Here is a 16446-nt window from a genome sequence, read left to right as displayed (position 1 = left end):
GACAACGAAAAGAAACCCTATTATTTTTCATTATGCCCCAGAATTATATTACCAGTCGAATGAAGACAAAAGATTCAACTTCACAAGTCAGAGTTGTTAAAAAACAGTCTGTCATCATGATGCTGCATGTGATGTCAAATGGCCAAAAGTGATTTGGAAGAATCTAGACTGTGAATAAAAAGGCTTAGACTCAAACTTTGTTATATGAAAGTTTGTGTAATATATATTGTTTGGTTTTAAAAATTATGTTTTTAAACCTGAAAATCTCTTACTGATTTGTGATACAGAAATTTCAACTACATTACTCATCATTTTCACTTGATGTTCTCTTTGAGAGATCCCATCTTCTCTGACTTGTACCACCCCAAATGTTGATAAGAGCAAATCTATAGCTTATTCTCAGATATTTCTTCTGAACTCCATACTACGTGTAGGTACATTCAGCTGCCTGTTAGGCATTTCCTCTTGGAAGGGTTCACAAGCATCTCAGATTCAACACTGTATGAAACTGAATTAATCTTATTTGCCTACTCCAATCATCACCTCAACATATCTGCTCCTTCTCCTATGTCTACCATCTCAATGAATGGTGTAACTAGCACCCAGTCTCCAAGCTGGATACTTGTGGGTTATCACTCACTCTCTCATTCTCTTTTTAATCCCCCATCATCAAGTCGTGTTAGTTCTACCACTAATCACGGTCTTTTTTTCTTTAGGCCCATGATCACTGCAATAATTCAGACCTTCATCATCTCTTACCTGGATTACCACAAATTGGTTGATGAAGTTCCCAGAGTCTACCTCCTACTCCAATCTCTTTTTCCATACTGCTGACAAAACAGTCTTTTCAAATCACTATTATGATCATGTCATTCTCTAATTCACTATTTAAAAATTATAAATAGTTCTCTTTGTCACTAATGTAAATTCAAACTCTTTCACATTATAGAATCTTAGCAAGCTGCATCATTATCTAGGCCTCCCTTATCTCTTCTTCAACCTCATCTCTTGATTGTCCTCAAACAATACTGTCTACATTTTAACCACGAGGAACTCATTGGGTTCCCCCCAGATAAGCCATGCTCTTGTTTATGGCCATGTATTTGCATATTTCCTCCACTGTGAGCACCTCTCCTCTCTCATCTTAGCTGGCTGAGACTCAGCCCAGGCATCATTGCCTTTGTAAAGCCTCTCGCATCCCTGACCAAGTTTGCATAAGCCCACCCTTTCTCTTTGATTCTGTAGCCCACAGTGCTTCTTTCTGTCTCAGATGATGTTTATTTGTCTATCTCCCTCAACATATTCTCAAAGACAAGTCCTCCAGTGCTTAGAAGAGTACCTAACGTAGTTATCAATAATAACTTTGAATGTAAATAGACTAAACTCTCCAATCAAAAGACACAGAGTGGCTGGATGGATACAAAAACAAGACCCAGTGATATACTGCCTACAAGAAATGCATTTTACCTATAAAGACACATAGACTAAAAATAAAAGAATGGAAAAAGATATTCCATGTAAATGGAAACCAAAAAAGAGCAGGAGTAGCTATACCAGACAAAATAGATTTCAAGACAAAAACTATAAGAAGAGACAAATGTCACTATATAATGATAAATGGGTTAATTCAGCAAAAAGATGTAACAATTGCAAATAAATATATATATGCACCCAATACTGGATCATCAAAATATATAAAGCAAATATTATTAGAGCTAAAGAGAAAGATAGACCCAAATACAGTAAGAGCTGGAGACTTCAACACCCCACTTTCAGCATTAAACAGATCAGATCTTCCAGACAGAAAAATCAGCAAAGGAACATCAGACTTGATCTGCACCACAGATCAAATGGACTTAACAGATATTTACAGAACATTTCATCCCATGGCTGCAGAAGGCTCTATGTGCAGATCAGCACATGGATCATTCTCAAGGACAGACCAAATGTTAGGTCACAAAAGAGGTCTTAAAACATTCAAAATAAATTGAAATAACATCAAGCTTTTTCTCTGACCACAATGGAATAAAACTAGAGATCGATAACAAAAATAATTTTGGAAACTACATAAATACATGGAAAGTAAACAATATGCTCCTGAATGACCAGTGGGTCAATGAAGAAATTAAGAAAACTGAAAAATTTCTTGAAACAAAAGATAATAGAAACACAACAACATACCAAAACCTGTGGGATATAGTGAAGGCAATGCTAAGAGGGAAGTTTATAGCTAGCTATAAGCAACTACATCCAAAAAAACGAAAGCTTCAAATAAATAACCTAACAATACATCTTAAAGAACTAGAAAATCAAGAGAAAACCAAACCCAAAATTAGCAGAAGAAAAGAAATAATAAAGATCAGAGCAGAAATAAAAAATAAAGTACAAAATATCAATGAAACAAAAATTGTTTTGAAAAGATAAACAAATTGATAAACCTTTAACCAGACTAAGAAAAAAAGAAGACCCAAATAAATAAAATCAGAGATGACAAAGGAGATAATACAATCAATACTGCAGAAATTCAAAAGATCATTAGTGGCTACTATGAGGAATTATACGCTAATAAATTGGAAAATCTAGAAGAAATGTATAAATTTCTAGACATATACACCCTACTATGTCTAAACCATGAAGAAATCCAAAATCTGAACAAACCAATAACAAGTAGCGAGACTGAAGCCATAATAAAACATCTTCCAGCAAAGAAAAGCCAGTACCCGATGACCTCACTGTTGAATTCTACCAAATATTTAAAAAAGAACTAATACCAATCCTACTCAAACTATTCCAATAAACAGAAGAAGAGGAAATACTTCCAAATTCATTCTACAAGGCCAGTATTACCCTGATAGCAAAGCCAGACCAAACACATTAAAAAGAGAAAAAACTATGGGCCAATATCCCTGATGAATATTGATGCAAAAATCTCAAAAAAATTAGCAAACTGAATTCAACAACACATTAAGAAGATAATTCATCATGACCAGTGGGATTTATCCCAGAAATGGAAGGAGGGTTCAACATATGCAAATCAATCAATGTGATACATCGTATCAACAGAATAGAGGACAAAACCATATGATCATTTCAATTGGTGCTGAAAAAGTATTTGATAAAATTCAACAACACTTCACAAGAAAAACCTTCAGGAAAGTGGGTATAGAAGGAACATATTTCAACATAATAAAAGCCATATATAGGCCGGGCATGGTGGCTCACACCTGTAATCCCAGCACTTTGGGAGGCCAAGGTGGGTGGATCATCTGAGGTCAGGAGTTTGAGACCAGCCTGACCAACATGGTGAAACCCCATCTCTACTAAAAATACAAAAAAAAATTAGCCGAGTGTGGTGGCCTGCGCCTGTAATCCCAGATACTTGGGAGGCTGAGGCAGGTTCCCGTTTGAACCTGGGAAGCAGAGGTGACAGTGAGCCAGAACTGCACCACGGCACTCCAGCCTGGGCGACAGAACGAGACTCCATCTCAATAAATAAATAAATCAATAAATAAAAGCCATATGACAGACCCACAGCTAGTATCATACTGAATGGGGAAAAACTGAAAGCCTTTCTCCTAAGTTTGGGAACATGACAAGGATGCCCACTTTCACCACTGTTATTCAACACAGAATGGGAAGTCCTGGCTAGAGCAATCAGAAAAGAGAAAGAAATAAAGGGCATCCAAATTGGAAAGGAAGAAGTCAAATTATCCTTGTTTGCAGATGATATGATCTTATATTTGGAAAAACCTAAAGACTCCACCAAAAAACTATTAGAACTAATAAACATGTTCAGTAAAGTTGCAGCATTCAAAATAAGCATACAAACATCAGTAGCATTTCTATAAGCCAACAGCAAACAATGTGAAAAAGAAATCAAGACAGTAATCCCATTTACAATAGCTACAAGTAAAATTAAATATCCAGGAATTAATAAAAGATGTAAAAAATCTCTACAATGAATACTACAAAACATTAATGGAAGAAATTGAAAAGGATATCAAAAAAGGGAAAGATATTCCATGTTCATGGATTGGAAGAATCAATATTGTCAAAATATCCATAGTACCCAAAGCAATCTACAGATTCAATGCAATCCCTATCAAAGTACCAATGACATTCTTCATAAAATTAGAAAAAACAATCTTAAAATTTATATAGAGCCACGAAAGAGCCAGAATAGCCAAAGCTATCCTGAGCAAAGAGGATAAAACTGGAAGAATCACATTACCTGATTTCAAATTATACTACAAAGCTATAGTAACCAAAACAGCATGGTACTGGTAGACCAACACAACAGAATAGAGAACCCAGAAATAAGACTGCACACCTACAACTCTCTGATCTTTGACAAACCTGACAAAAAAAGGCAATAGGGAAAGGATTCCCTATTCAATAAATGATGCTGGGATAACTGGTTAGCCATACGCAGAAGATTGAAACTGGACCCCTTCCTTATACCACACACAAACATTAACTGAAGATGGATTAAAGACTTAAATGTAAAACCCCAAACTATAAAAACCCTACAAGAATACCTAGGCAATACCACTCAGGACATAGGCATGGGCACAGATTTCATGACAAAGATGCCAAAAGCAACTGTAACAAAATTTTTGTCAACAAAAATTGACAAATGGGGTCTAATTAAACTAAAGAGCTCCAGAACAGCAAAAGAAACTATCAACAAAATAAAGAGACAACCTACAGAATGGGAGAAAATTTTTGCAAACTATGTAACCGACAAAGGATGCATCTGTATGGAACTTAAACAAATTTCTGAGAAAAAGAAAACATTAAAAAGTGGGCAAAGGACATGAATGGATACTTTTCAAAAGATGACATACATGCGGCCAATGATCATGTGAAAAAAAGGTCAACATCACTGATTATTAGAGAAATGCAAATCAAAACCACAACGAGATACCATCTCACACCAGTCAGAATGGTGATTATTTAAAAGTGAAGAAATAACAGATGCTGGCGAGGTTGCAGAGAAATAGGAACGCTTTTACACTGTTGGTGGGAATGTAAAATAGTTCAACCATTGTGGAAGACAGTGTGGCAATTCCTCAAAGATCTAGAACCAGAAATAGCATTTGACCCAGCAATCCCACTACTGGGTATATGCCCAAAGGAATATAAATCATTCTATTACAAAGATACATGCACACATATGTTCACTGTAGCACTATTCACAGTAGCAAAGACATGGAATCAACCCAAATATCCATCAATAATAGACTGGATAAAGAAAATGTGGTAGATATACACCATGGAATACTATGCAGCCATAAAAGGAATGAGATCATGTATTTTGCAGGGACATGAATGGAGCTGGAGGCCATTATCCTTAGCAAGCTAATGCAGGAACAGAAAATACCACATGTTCTCATTTATAAATGGGAGCTAAGTGATAAGAACACATGGACACATAGAGAGGAACAACACACACTGGGTCCTATTGGAGGGAGGAGGGTGGAAGAAGGGAGAGGATCAGGAAAAATAACTAATGGGTACTAGGCTTAATACCTGGGTGATGAAATAATCTGCACAACAAATCCCCATGACACAAGTTTACCTATGTAACAAATCTGCACATGTACCCCTGAACTTAGAAGTTAAAAACAAACAAGCAAACAAAAAACCCAGATGAATGGATAAAGAAAAAGTGGTACATATACACAGTGAAGTACTATTCAGCCACAAAAAAGAATGAGATCTTGTCATTTACTACAACAGGGATGGAACTGGACTTCATTATGTTAAGTGAAATAAGCCAGGCAAACAAGGACAGGATTCATGTGTTTTTATTTATTTGTGGGAGCTAAAAATTAAAATAGTTGAACTCATGAAGATGGAAAGTAGAAGGATAGTTACTAGAGTCTGGGAAGGGTAGTGTGGGTTAGTGGGGAAGTGGGGATGGTTAATGGGCACAAAAAATAGAAAGAATGAATAAGAACTAGTATTTGATAGTAAAACAGAGCAACTATAGTCAGTAATAATTTACTGTACATTAAAAATAACTAAAGAGTATAATTGGATTGTTTGTAACACAAAGGATAAATGCAAGCTTGAGGTGATGGCTACCCCATTTACCCTGATGTGATTATCATGCATTGCATGCCTATACCAGAATAGCTCATGTACCCCGTACATATGTACACCCACTATGTACTCACAAAAATAAAAAATAAAATAAATGAAATAAATAAAAATTTGAAAATGTTTGGTAAATGAATAAACTGATGCTGTACAATCCTCTACATCTCAAACTGGGGCACTACTGGGAGTACGTGGTAGTATGATTGGAACATAATAAACAAGAGATATATTATTTGGGGCATGAGTTTTATCTAAATATTTGAAGTAAAATCCATTACTTTTATATCGAAACAAAAATGGATATATAATGAAATGGAGTGAAAAATTGCTATAATTTATATGCCAAAGCATGAGCTATCAAAGATATTTCCCACTTACTTTGGACTCTTTAGACTCAACCCCAGAACGTACATGGTCCCACTTTCCCTCTTTTGTTGTCACGGATAGTCAATAGAAAAAAAAACTCAGAAATATCACACCATGTTACATTTTTATCCCATTTGATAAACATAAAATAGCATATATTCTATGTGAATAATTGAACATAACTTCATATATAGCATTTGTGAACAAAAATGGTCTTTATTTGCATGACTCAAAATGTTATCTGTTTCAGTAAAAGCAAAAAAATTCATAACCAACACAAACCCTACATATCTGCATATGTACTTGTACTGTATATACATTATTACAAAGGGGAATGAGTGGACAAATACAACCCGCTGTTAACACTGGTTGTCTCATGGGATTGGGTAGTTTGGTAGAGAGTGGGGGTTAAACAACTGGCTTTGCCTTTACATCTTCATATTATGTTTGTCACAACAACAAGCATGTATTACTGATAAATTTGGAGGAAAAAATTAAAAATTAGTGTTTTAATAAGCAAAAATGGAGTCCATATTGATTTCGCCAGTTATCAGCAAATTCTGAAAATTAGACTTTATATTCCAATACTACTTACTGATATTTCATCACTGATTCTATTTTTTTCAAGAGAAAACCTCAGAAAGTGAAAGGTTAGTGTAACCTTTCTTTTTTAAATTGTAAATGTTTCTGAATATGCTTTTTCAAATTAAAAGAGGCTTAATAAACAATTCTAAATTACGATTCTTAATTACAATTGAGCAACTCTTAACTGTTTGTCATTTAAGCTTTTTGATGTGAATTTCAAAAACAGCTATCCACTTTTGGGGAGAGAGAGCTTAAAGAAGTGACTGGGGTTTACCTGGTTTAAAAGGTTGGAAGTGGGCAATTAAAGGTAGTAATATCCCAGTTGGATTTCATAACTACTTAATAATATAAGCTTTTATGTTGGTGTAGTAGGCATGTGTAACAGCTGGTAAGACAGCATTGTTTGTCTTTGACTTTACAGTGCAAAATTAGGGCTATCTTTTGTGTCAGAGGATATGCATTTTTAAGCAGATGTCACAGATATTAGATATACAACAACAATAGTAATCCAGGCTCTGGAGGCAAAGTCAGGGTAGGAAATAGTCCATGCCACTTTGTAAGTGAAGCTCACCCATCCTCATAGCATTTAAAAGAACACAGTGCATCTTCATGAACATTAGCCAGGATTCAGAGCTCTTTGGGGCAAATAAATTTCTGGCCATAGTTTTTTTTTTTTTTTTCCCCAGAACAATAATAGCAATTATACATTCTAAAATAGCCTAATTTCATATATTTTATTTCATTGTTCTTATAAATCAGATACCTCCATCTAATCTCTGGTCTGGGGGACCAACTATGGACCTCCTGAGATTCTTGGCAAACAGGTAAAAAAATGACTGAAGAAGTGATTTAACAGTAAGGAAGATGAGAAGTTTAAGCTCCCTTTATCACAGCATTGTTTTATTTTTATCAGAGCTTTTATCATTATCTGGTATTATCTTATTGATGGTCTGTCTTTCCCCACTAGAATACAAGCTCTCTGATGTCAGGAATCTGATCTGTCTTATTCAGCCCAGCGTGCCTCTAATAATCCTGGGCACACAGTAAGCACTCCTCAGAGAGTGGCTGACAGACCCAATGTAACAAGTGCAAGGACAGAGATAGGAGAGGGCTGCTTTGGGAGTTCACAGGAGCCTGAACTGATATTTTACATGGAGATGAGCACACTCTTAGAGATCACTGTGGTGGTTTCGTTTATCCATTCGACAAACATTTACGCAGAATCCTCTGTGAAGGAAATAAAAATATTTTACCCCAAAATATGTATCTTTGACATATTTTGAAATAGTTGCCACAGGGCCAGCAAACAGAAGCGGTCTTGCAAAGCTGTCTTTTGTGGGGAAATTTTGCTTCTGTAGAGAATCTCCACCAGTGCTGCCAAGGCCTCCCCTTTCCAGTCATTTCCTGGATCTGGGAGAGATTGAGTCTGATACCTTTAAACGACTGAAAAGAAACATTTGCCATCTATTCTCTCTGAAGGAGGCTGCATCTACACACAAGGCCATCTTTGCTAGCCAAGCTTCTTCCTTTCTCCCTCTTATAACCTGTTTTGCCACTGAACCTGATTTATAAACATAACCTGGTTTTGGCCATGCCCTGACCCCCATTATTTCTGTAACCTCAAGATGATATATAAGCTTCTGTAACTTATTGGGATGTTGGGTCTTCATACTGAAGGCTCCTGTGTATACATGTTAAATAAACTTGTACGCCTTTTCTCCTATTAATCAATCTGCCTCATGTTAGTGATTTTGAGCAAACTTTTAGGAGGTCAAGAGCCTGTGGCCCACACCCAAGGCATAATATAGTAATGAACAAACTAATACAGTTACTGCCCTCATTAAGCTTATAATCTAGTGGGAAGACAGACATTTAAAAAGTCATACAACTGTCCACGCGCGGTGGCTCATGCCTGTAATCCCAGCACTTTGGGAGGCCAAGGCGGGTGGATCAAGAGGTCGGGAGTTCAAGACCAGCCCGGCCAAGATGGTGAAACCCCATCTCTACTAAAAATATAAAAATTAGCCGGCGTGGTGGTGGGTGCCTATAATCCCAATTACTTGGGAGGCTGAGGCAAAGAATTGCTTGAACCTGAGGGGCAGAGGTTGCAGTGAGTCGAGATTGTGCCACTGCACTCCAGCCTGGGCGACAAGAGTGAAACTCCATCTTAATAATAATAATAATAATAATAACACCTCCTGCTAGGATTGTTCTGAAGTTCAAACAAGTTAGTATTTTCAAAGTACTGCTAACAGTTCCTGCTACCCAAAAGAGGTGAGCTAGTATTACTTTTAAGTCAGGGCATGCTATGGACTGAATGTTTGTGCCCCACCTCCCCCCGCCCACCAAAACCCATATGTTGAAATCCTAACCCAATGTAATGGTATTAGCAGGTGAGGTTTTTGGGAGATAATTAGCTCATGAGGGCAGAACCCTAATGAATGAGATCAATGTCCTTATAAAAAGACACACAAGAGCTTGCTGGTTTTCTCTCTCTCTCTCTCTGCCATGTGAAGAAACAAATGAAGAAAGCTGTCTGCAAACTAGGAAGAAAGACCTCACCAGACACCGGATCTGCCGGCACCTTGACCTTTGAATTCCAGCCTCTAGAGCTGTAAGAAATAGAATTCTGTTGTTTAAGCCACTCAGTTTATGGTATTCTGTTACAGCAGCCTGAACTAAGACAGGGACAAAACAGATACAAAATTGAGAGAACACTCAATGGAGGCAAAGTCAGAAACTTATTGAGCTCTATTCTTTGCCACCTGGCTCTGTTAAAAAATGTGAAGGTATTATGTCTTGATTTATTTTCTTCTGAAGAAAGCTCTTTTGTTGTAGAAATTGACTATGCCATGAACATATCTGAAACAACTATAAAATGAAATTCTAGAAACAGACCTATACATTCATTATGTTTTCTAACTTAGAACACAAAGCAAATTTCTTACTTTACTCTTTTAAAAAGTTTTTAACAGCTTCATTGAGATGTAATTAATATACCATAAAATTCACATTTTTTTTTTTTTTTAGATGGAGTCTCGCTCTGTCGCCCTGGCTGGAGTGCAGTGGCGCGATCTCGGCTCACTGAAAGCTCCGCCTCCCGGGTTCACGCCATTCTGCTGCCTCAGCCTCCCGAGTACCACCACCAGTACCAGGCGAGTACCAGGCGCCCACCACCACGCCCGGCTAATTTTTTGTATTTTTAGTAGAGACAGGGTTTTACCATGTTAGCCAGGATGGTCTTGATCTCCTGACCTTGTGATCCACCCGCCTCGGCCTCCCAAAGTGCTGGAATTACAGGCGTGAGCCACTGCACCCAGCCAAAAATCACATTTTTAAAGTATATAATTCAATGGTGTTTACTATATTCACAGAGTAGTGCAATCATCACCACTATATAATTCTAGAACATGTTCATTGTCCCCCAAAGAAAATTCATACCCATTAAAAGTCACTCCTAGTCTCTGCTCCTCCCAGCCCCTGGCAATCACTAAACTACTTTCTGTCTCTATGAATTTCTCTATACCTACCTTTGCTCTTGGAAAGACAGGCAGAGATGAACTGTGCTGTCTTTGGGGTTGCCAAAATGTACCCTCAGATTCCTGAGGGAAAATAAATGATTTCTGATCAATTACAGTTGGAAGTAACCTAAGTAAGAAGAAATGGAATTTAAAATCAAATTTGCTATTTTAAAAGCTTCTCAAATTGTAATTTTAAAACAATGCTTCCTAATTAAGCTTATATTTTATAGGAAATATTCTATTGGTAATTACAATAAATTAAACCAATCTTTATTATTTTTGCCACTGTAAAGCTGCAGTTGTTTTATTAAGCATAAGAATTTCCAAGTCTGATAAAGACCATTATAGCATGAATAAAAAGCTCTATTTCTGGCTGAGTTTATATGATTAACAACTGACAGAATTATTGCACTATAAAACATTCCTGGTAAAAGAAAATACATAATGTTGTATTTTGTTTAATGAAATCAAATTACAGTATAACCAACGTTAAATATATACAAAATGATGGTCCCTAAGTGGCTAATACTTATATTCTTGAAATCTCTGCTATTTTATATAGTTGTAAAGATTTAAATATCAAAGGTGGTTAAACATTTTCCTTATTAAGCAGTGGATAGTTCTATGGGAGAGCAATGTAAAAAAAATAAAATTGTAAGAATGAGTACTTGTGTGCCATGTTATGTCTTAAAATTTTTAATTTGAAAGCGAGTTCAAGATCTTTAAGATTATCAATATAATTAGGACTAACAAAACTCACCCACCAATAACTCAATACAACTCAATAACTTGATTCTATTGTGATACCCACTTTTGCAAAATTATCATTAAAAAGCAACTTACGGAGTTCTAGTTTCACTCCAACATGTAATGAGCTTGGAAGTTGTCATTCCTATTCTCACAACAAGAAAAAAGCTAAATGAAAACAACTCTTCTTATATCTATCAGAGAATTGAGATCACAGGGTAAACTGCTGTCCTGAAAACTGGAGAGAGGAGTATTATAAAGCATCACAGCTTGCAGGGAGCAGAAGCCTGAGAGCAGAAGTCAGCTGTTGGAACCTACACTGACAAGAACGCTTCAGCTCTAATTGACAAATTTCTCGAGGCTCAGTGTGGACTAGCTTGAGAGTTAAAAATTCTTGGGGGCGGGGAGGAGAATCTTAGAGGGTCCCACACTTTTGTGAGTTTTGCCTCCAAGAGCCCCAACATGTTCTCTCTGTGAAGATCAGAGAATCCGCTTCTGCTTCCAGCAGGGGGAGAAGGAAATAGCTATTTTGGAATATTCCCAGAGAGTTCTGTTCTTCGTTCTGTTCTTCGTTCCGTTCTCTGTAATGAAGGTAAGCTCTCAAGAAAATGTCTAACCAAAGCCTTATCTGAGCTGGAGAAGGGCAATTAGACAACTTCAGCCCACTCTAACCTTCCTATCTCACTTAAGGGGAGGAAATGCTGAGAAAAACTTGTCAAGGTAATAGCCCAGGGCAAAGACCCACCAAAAGACTGACACCTAATTATAGAGTATAGAATGCTTCCTTCTACACACACTTTACCACCACATTTACAGAGCCCCTGAATAACAGAAGATTATAGATGAAAGACTGCAAAGCTCAGACTCTTTTTAAGAAGGGGTTTCTAAGGAAACCCAAAGACAAAACAAGAGACAAAAGGGGTGATAAAAACAAAGATACTGGGCCAGGCGCGGTGGCTCACGCCTGTAATCCCAGCACTTTGGGAGGCTGAGGCGGGTGGATCACGAGGTCAGGAGATCGAGACCATCCTGGCTAACACGGTGAAACCCCGTCTCTACTAAAAATACAAAAAATTAGCCAGGTGTGGTGTCATGCGCCTGTAGTTCCAGCTACTCGGGAGGCCGAAACAGGAGAGTGGCGTGAACCCGGGAGGCGGAGCTTTCAGTGAGCCGAGATCGCGCCACTGCACTCCAGCCTGGGTGACAGAGCGAGACTCCGTCTAAAAAAAAAAAAAAAGATACTGGAGGAAACTCTCAGATGCCAACATTAATAGCAAACAGTAAACACTGTGTAACTCCTAGTCAGATAAACATAAACCCTCACACTGAAGGCCTATTTATCTTAAATGCTATTACCCAATGATGTAATGATGGTATCTAGGCTTCGATAAAAAAATGATGAGGCATGCTAAAAGGCAAGAAAAAAAACAGTCTGAAGAGACAAAGTGAATATCAGAACCAGATTTCAGCTATGCCAGAGATTTTGGAATTATCAGACCAGAAATTTAAAATAACTCTGATTAATAGGCTAAGGGCACTAATGAAAAAAGTGGACAACATGCAAGACAAGATGGGTAATGTAAGCAGAGAGATTTAAACTTTAAGAAAGAATCAAGAGAAAATGCTAGAAATAAAAAGCATTGTTTTAAGAAGTGAAGAATGTCTTTGATAAGCTTATCAATATATTGAATATGGCCAATGAAACAAAATCAGTGATCTTGAAGATATGTCAATATAAACTCCTCAAAGTGAAACACAAAGATGAAAAGAGAATGAACAAAACAGTACAGAATATTCAGTTATAAACAGTGTGACATACTTATAGGAATACAAGAAAGAGAAGGGACAAAGGAACCAAAGAAATATTTGAGTAATAATAGCTAAGAATTTCCCAAAATTAATGACAGACACCAAGCTACAGATTCAGGAATTTCAGAGAACACTGACCAGAATAAATGCAAAAAACAAAACAAAACCCTACACCTATACATATCATATTTAAACTATGAAAAACAAAAGACAGAGAAAATCTTGCAAGAAGCCAGGGAGAAAAAAAATTACCTTACCTATTGATAATAATTATATTGAACTTTTTTTTTCAGAAACTATGCAAGTAAGAAGACAATGAATTGAAATATTTAAAATGTGGAAAGAAAAAACCCACTAACCTGCAAAAATTATCCTTCAAAAGTGAAGGAGAAATAAAGCTGTTTTGAGACAAATAACAACTAAGAGAATTTGTTGCCTGAGATCTGTCTTGCAAGAACTGTTAAAGGAAATTCTTTGGAGGGAAGGAAAATTATATATGTTTGCTATGGGATATATGAGGCAAAAAGAAAACCCAGGAAACTCACCACCATGCTGTTCCTTGTGTCTCAAGGCCCTCAGCTGGTCTGCCTTCTTCTCTCCGTCTTTCAGAGTCTTTTAAAGTTTGTTTTAAATATAATGTCCAAAGTTTTTAGTTGTACTTAGCAGGAGGCATAAAAGACAGTATGTCACCACCTTCCCAGAAGTGAAAGTATCTTGGTGTATTTCTTAAATCCTTTTACTTCTATGGATGGTGTGTTTAGAAGTGAATTTAGATATTGATAATTGAATTGAGATATAATTTTGTACCCTGCTTTTCTCCCCCTCAGCATATGCTTGAGAAATTTTCCATGTCAGTAAAATTTCTTCAATATCAGTTTTAATAGCTATATAACATACATATAGATGTGTTAAAATGAATTTAATAATTCTTTTACTGTTGATACTTAAGGTATATCCAAAGTTATTGCTATTAAATACAATGCTAAAATGAACATACTGACACAGACATTAATGTATATCTCTCTTTAGTTCCTAAGATAATTCTTAGAGCTACAATTACTAAATTTAAACATATTTATTTATTTGAAACAAGATCTCACTCTGTCACTCAGGCTGGAGTGCAGTGGCACAATCACAGCTCACTACAGCCTCAATATCCTAGGCTTAGGTGATTCTCCTGCCTCAGCCTCCAGAGTAGCTGGGACTACAGGCACATGCCACCACATTCAGCAAATTTAAAAATTTTTTTTGTAGAGACGGGGTTTCACTATGTTGTCCAGGCTGGTCTCAAACACCTGGACTCAAGTGAGCCTCCCATCTCAGCCTCCCAAAGTGCTGAGATTACAGGCATGAGCCACCACATTTGGCCAAAAATAATAAATTTTTTCATATATGTTGAAAAATTGCTTTTAAGAACTTCATGTTGTCTTCCAGTTCCAAAATGGCAGCATAGAAGCAAGCTGGCTTCATGCTCCCATAACAGGAAACTAAAAACAAACATACATTACTGAGATTATTACCAGCAATAACCCAGAACCCAAAGATGAGGATGAGACAGTTCCCAGGTCATGGAGAAGTGAAAAAACTCCAAGCAGATGGAAAGAAAATCAGATTTCTATATCCGTGACTCCTCTCTCCACAATCTGCCTTGCAAAAAGCATGTGAAAATATTTCCCCCAACTCATGGTTTCTTCACTAGAATTCTAACGTGAGATCAAGGTTGACAACCAGCTTCCCTATCACCTTGGGTTCCTGACAAAAGACCTGTCCCTACCTCAACCCATGGGAAGTATCAGGAGTACTTGAAGGGACAAATATCCCTGAGGACAGCCAGAGACAAAGTGGGGAGGTGAGACAACCATCCCAACCCTAGATATTCTGCTCTGTAACTAGGCCAAAGGAGACACCAAATCAGAGTGGCAGTACCATGCTGTAGAAAGTATGTTCCACAGGTCCCCTTGGCACAAACCCTTGGCCAGCTGACCCACATTGCCAGAATATCCCCTTTGGGACCTCTTCCATTTGGGACAGGCAACATTCTGATCCTTTATTAGATTTGACACAAATCCGGGCTTAAGTTGCCATCTAGTGCCAAAAAGGAGACAGCAACCTAGTGGGGGAAAAAAAGATATTCAAAAATTACCAAGAAAAAAGCAAGCATATCCATTAAAAACCAAAACAAGCCAGAGAGAGAAGACTGGAATAAATAACTAATCCTTTAATGCAAAGAAACAGACATACAGGCACATCAACAGCAAACAAGGAACCATGACTTCCCCAAAATGAACAAAGCAAGGAACCAGTGACTGACCTTAGTGAGATGTTGATATGCGAGCTCTCTGACCAAGAACAAAATAGCAATTATAAGGAAACTCAGTGATCACCAAGATAACACAGAAAATCAATTAAGAAATTTATCAAAGAAATTTAACAAAGAGTTGAAATAATAAAAATAAAACCAGACAGAAATGTTGAAATATATTTGCTGAACTAAAAAATTCACTAGAGGCTCTCAACAGCAGAATGGATAAAGCAGAAGAAAGAATCAGTGAACTTCAGGACAGGCTATTTGAGAACACACAGTCAGAGAAGAAAAATATAAAAAGGAATGAAGATCACCTACAAGATATAGAAAATTCTCTCAGAAGACCAAATCTAAAAATTATTGATGTTCAAGAGAGAGTTGAAGAAGAGTAAGGGGTAGAAAGCTTATTTAAAGAAACAATAACAGAAAACTTTTGAAAACTTTAGAAAGACAGAAATATCCAGGTACAGGAAGGGCAGAGAACACCAAATAGATTCAACCCAAATAAGACCATCCCAACATATACTAATCAAACTCTCAAAGGTCAAGGACAAAGAGAAGATCCTGAAAACAGCAAGAGAAAAGAAGCAAATAGCACATAAAGGAGCTCTAATTAATCTGGCAAACGACTTCTCAATGGAAACGATATAAGCCAAGAGAGAATGTGAAAACATTTTCAAAGTGCTGAAAGAAAAAAGCTGCCTTCGAAGAATACTGTATCCATCAGAGGTATCCTTCAAATATGCTAAGATAAAGTCTTTCCCAGACAGACAAAAGCTGAGTGAATTCACCACCACCACCAGACCCATGTTACATCAAATGCTAATGGGAGTTATTCAGTCTGAAAGAAAAAAGTCACGAATATGCAAAGAGAAAACATTGGAAGGTAAAAAAACTCACGGGTAAAATTAAGTACATAAACAACCTCAGAATACACTAATACTCTGTGGTGTAACACCTACTCAAACTCAAGTATGAAGCCTATAATATAAATCTATTAAAAACAGT

The 16446-nt window shown here is 36.9% G+C and overlaps 1 protein-coding gene across 24 annotated transcripts in view; it reads right to left on the bottom strand.

The window, feature by feature from the left end:
- IQCH (IQ motif containing H) overlaps window positions 1-16446 on the bottom strand; it is a 247006-nt gene that overhangs the window by 211666 nt on the left and 18894 nt on the right. For 17 of the 24 annotated variants that reach the window (XM_031002514.3, XM_031002515.3, XM_031002516.3 and 14 more), the window contains exon 4: window positions 10587-10704. The exons of the other annotated variants lie outside the window; for them this stretch is intronic. In XM_031002514.3, coding sequence (XP_030858374.3) covers window positions 10587-10704 — 118 coding nt within the window. The remainder of the gene's footprint in view (window positions 1-10586; window positions 10705-16446) is intronic. 24 annotated transcript variants of the gene reach the window in all.

The sequence above is a fragment of the Gorilla gorilla genome, chromosome 16 (assembly GCF_029281585.2).
Source record: "Gorilla gorilla gorilla isolate KB3781 chromosome 16, NHGRI_mGorGor1-v2.1_pri, whole genome shotgun sequence".
NCBI lineage: Eukaryota > Metazoa > Chordata > Mammalia > Primates > Hominidae > Gorilla > Gorilla gorilla.
The sequence above is the reverse complement of the archived record's forward strand: the minus strand, read 5'-3'. Positions and strand labels throughout refer to the sequence as shown.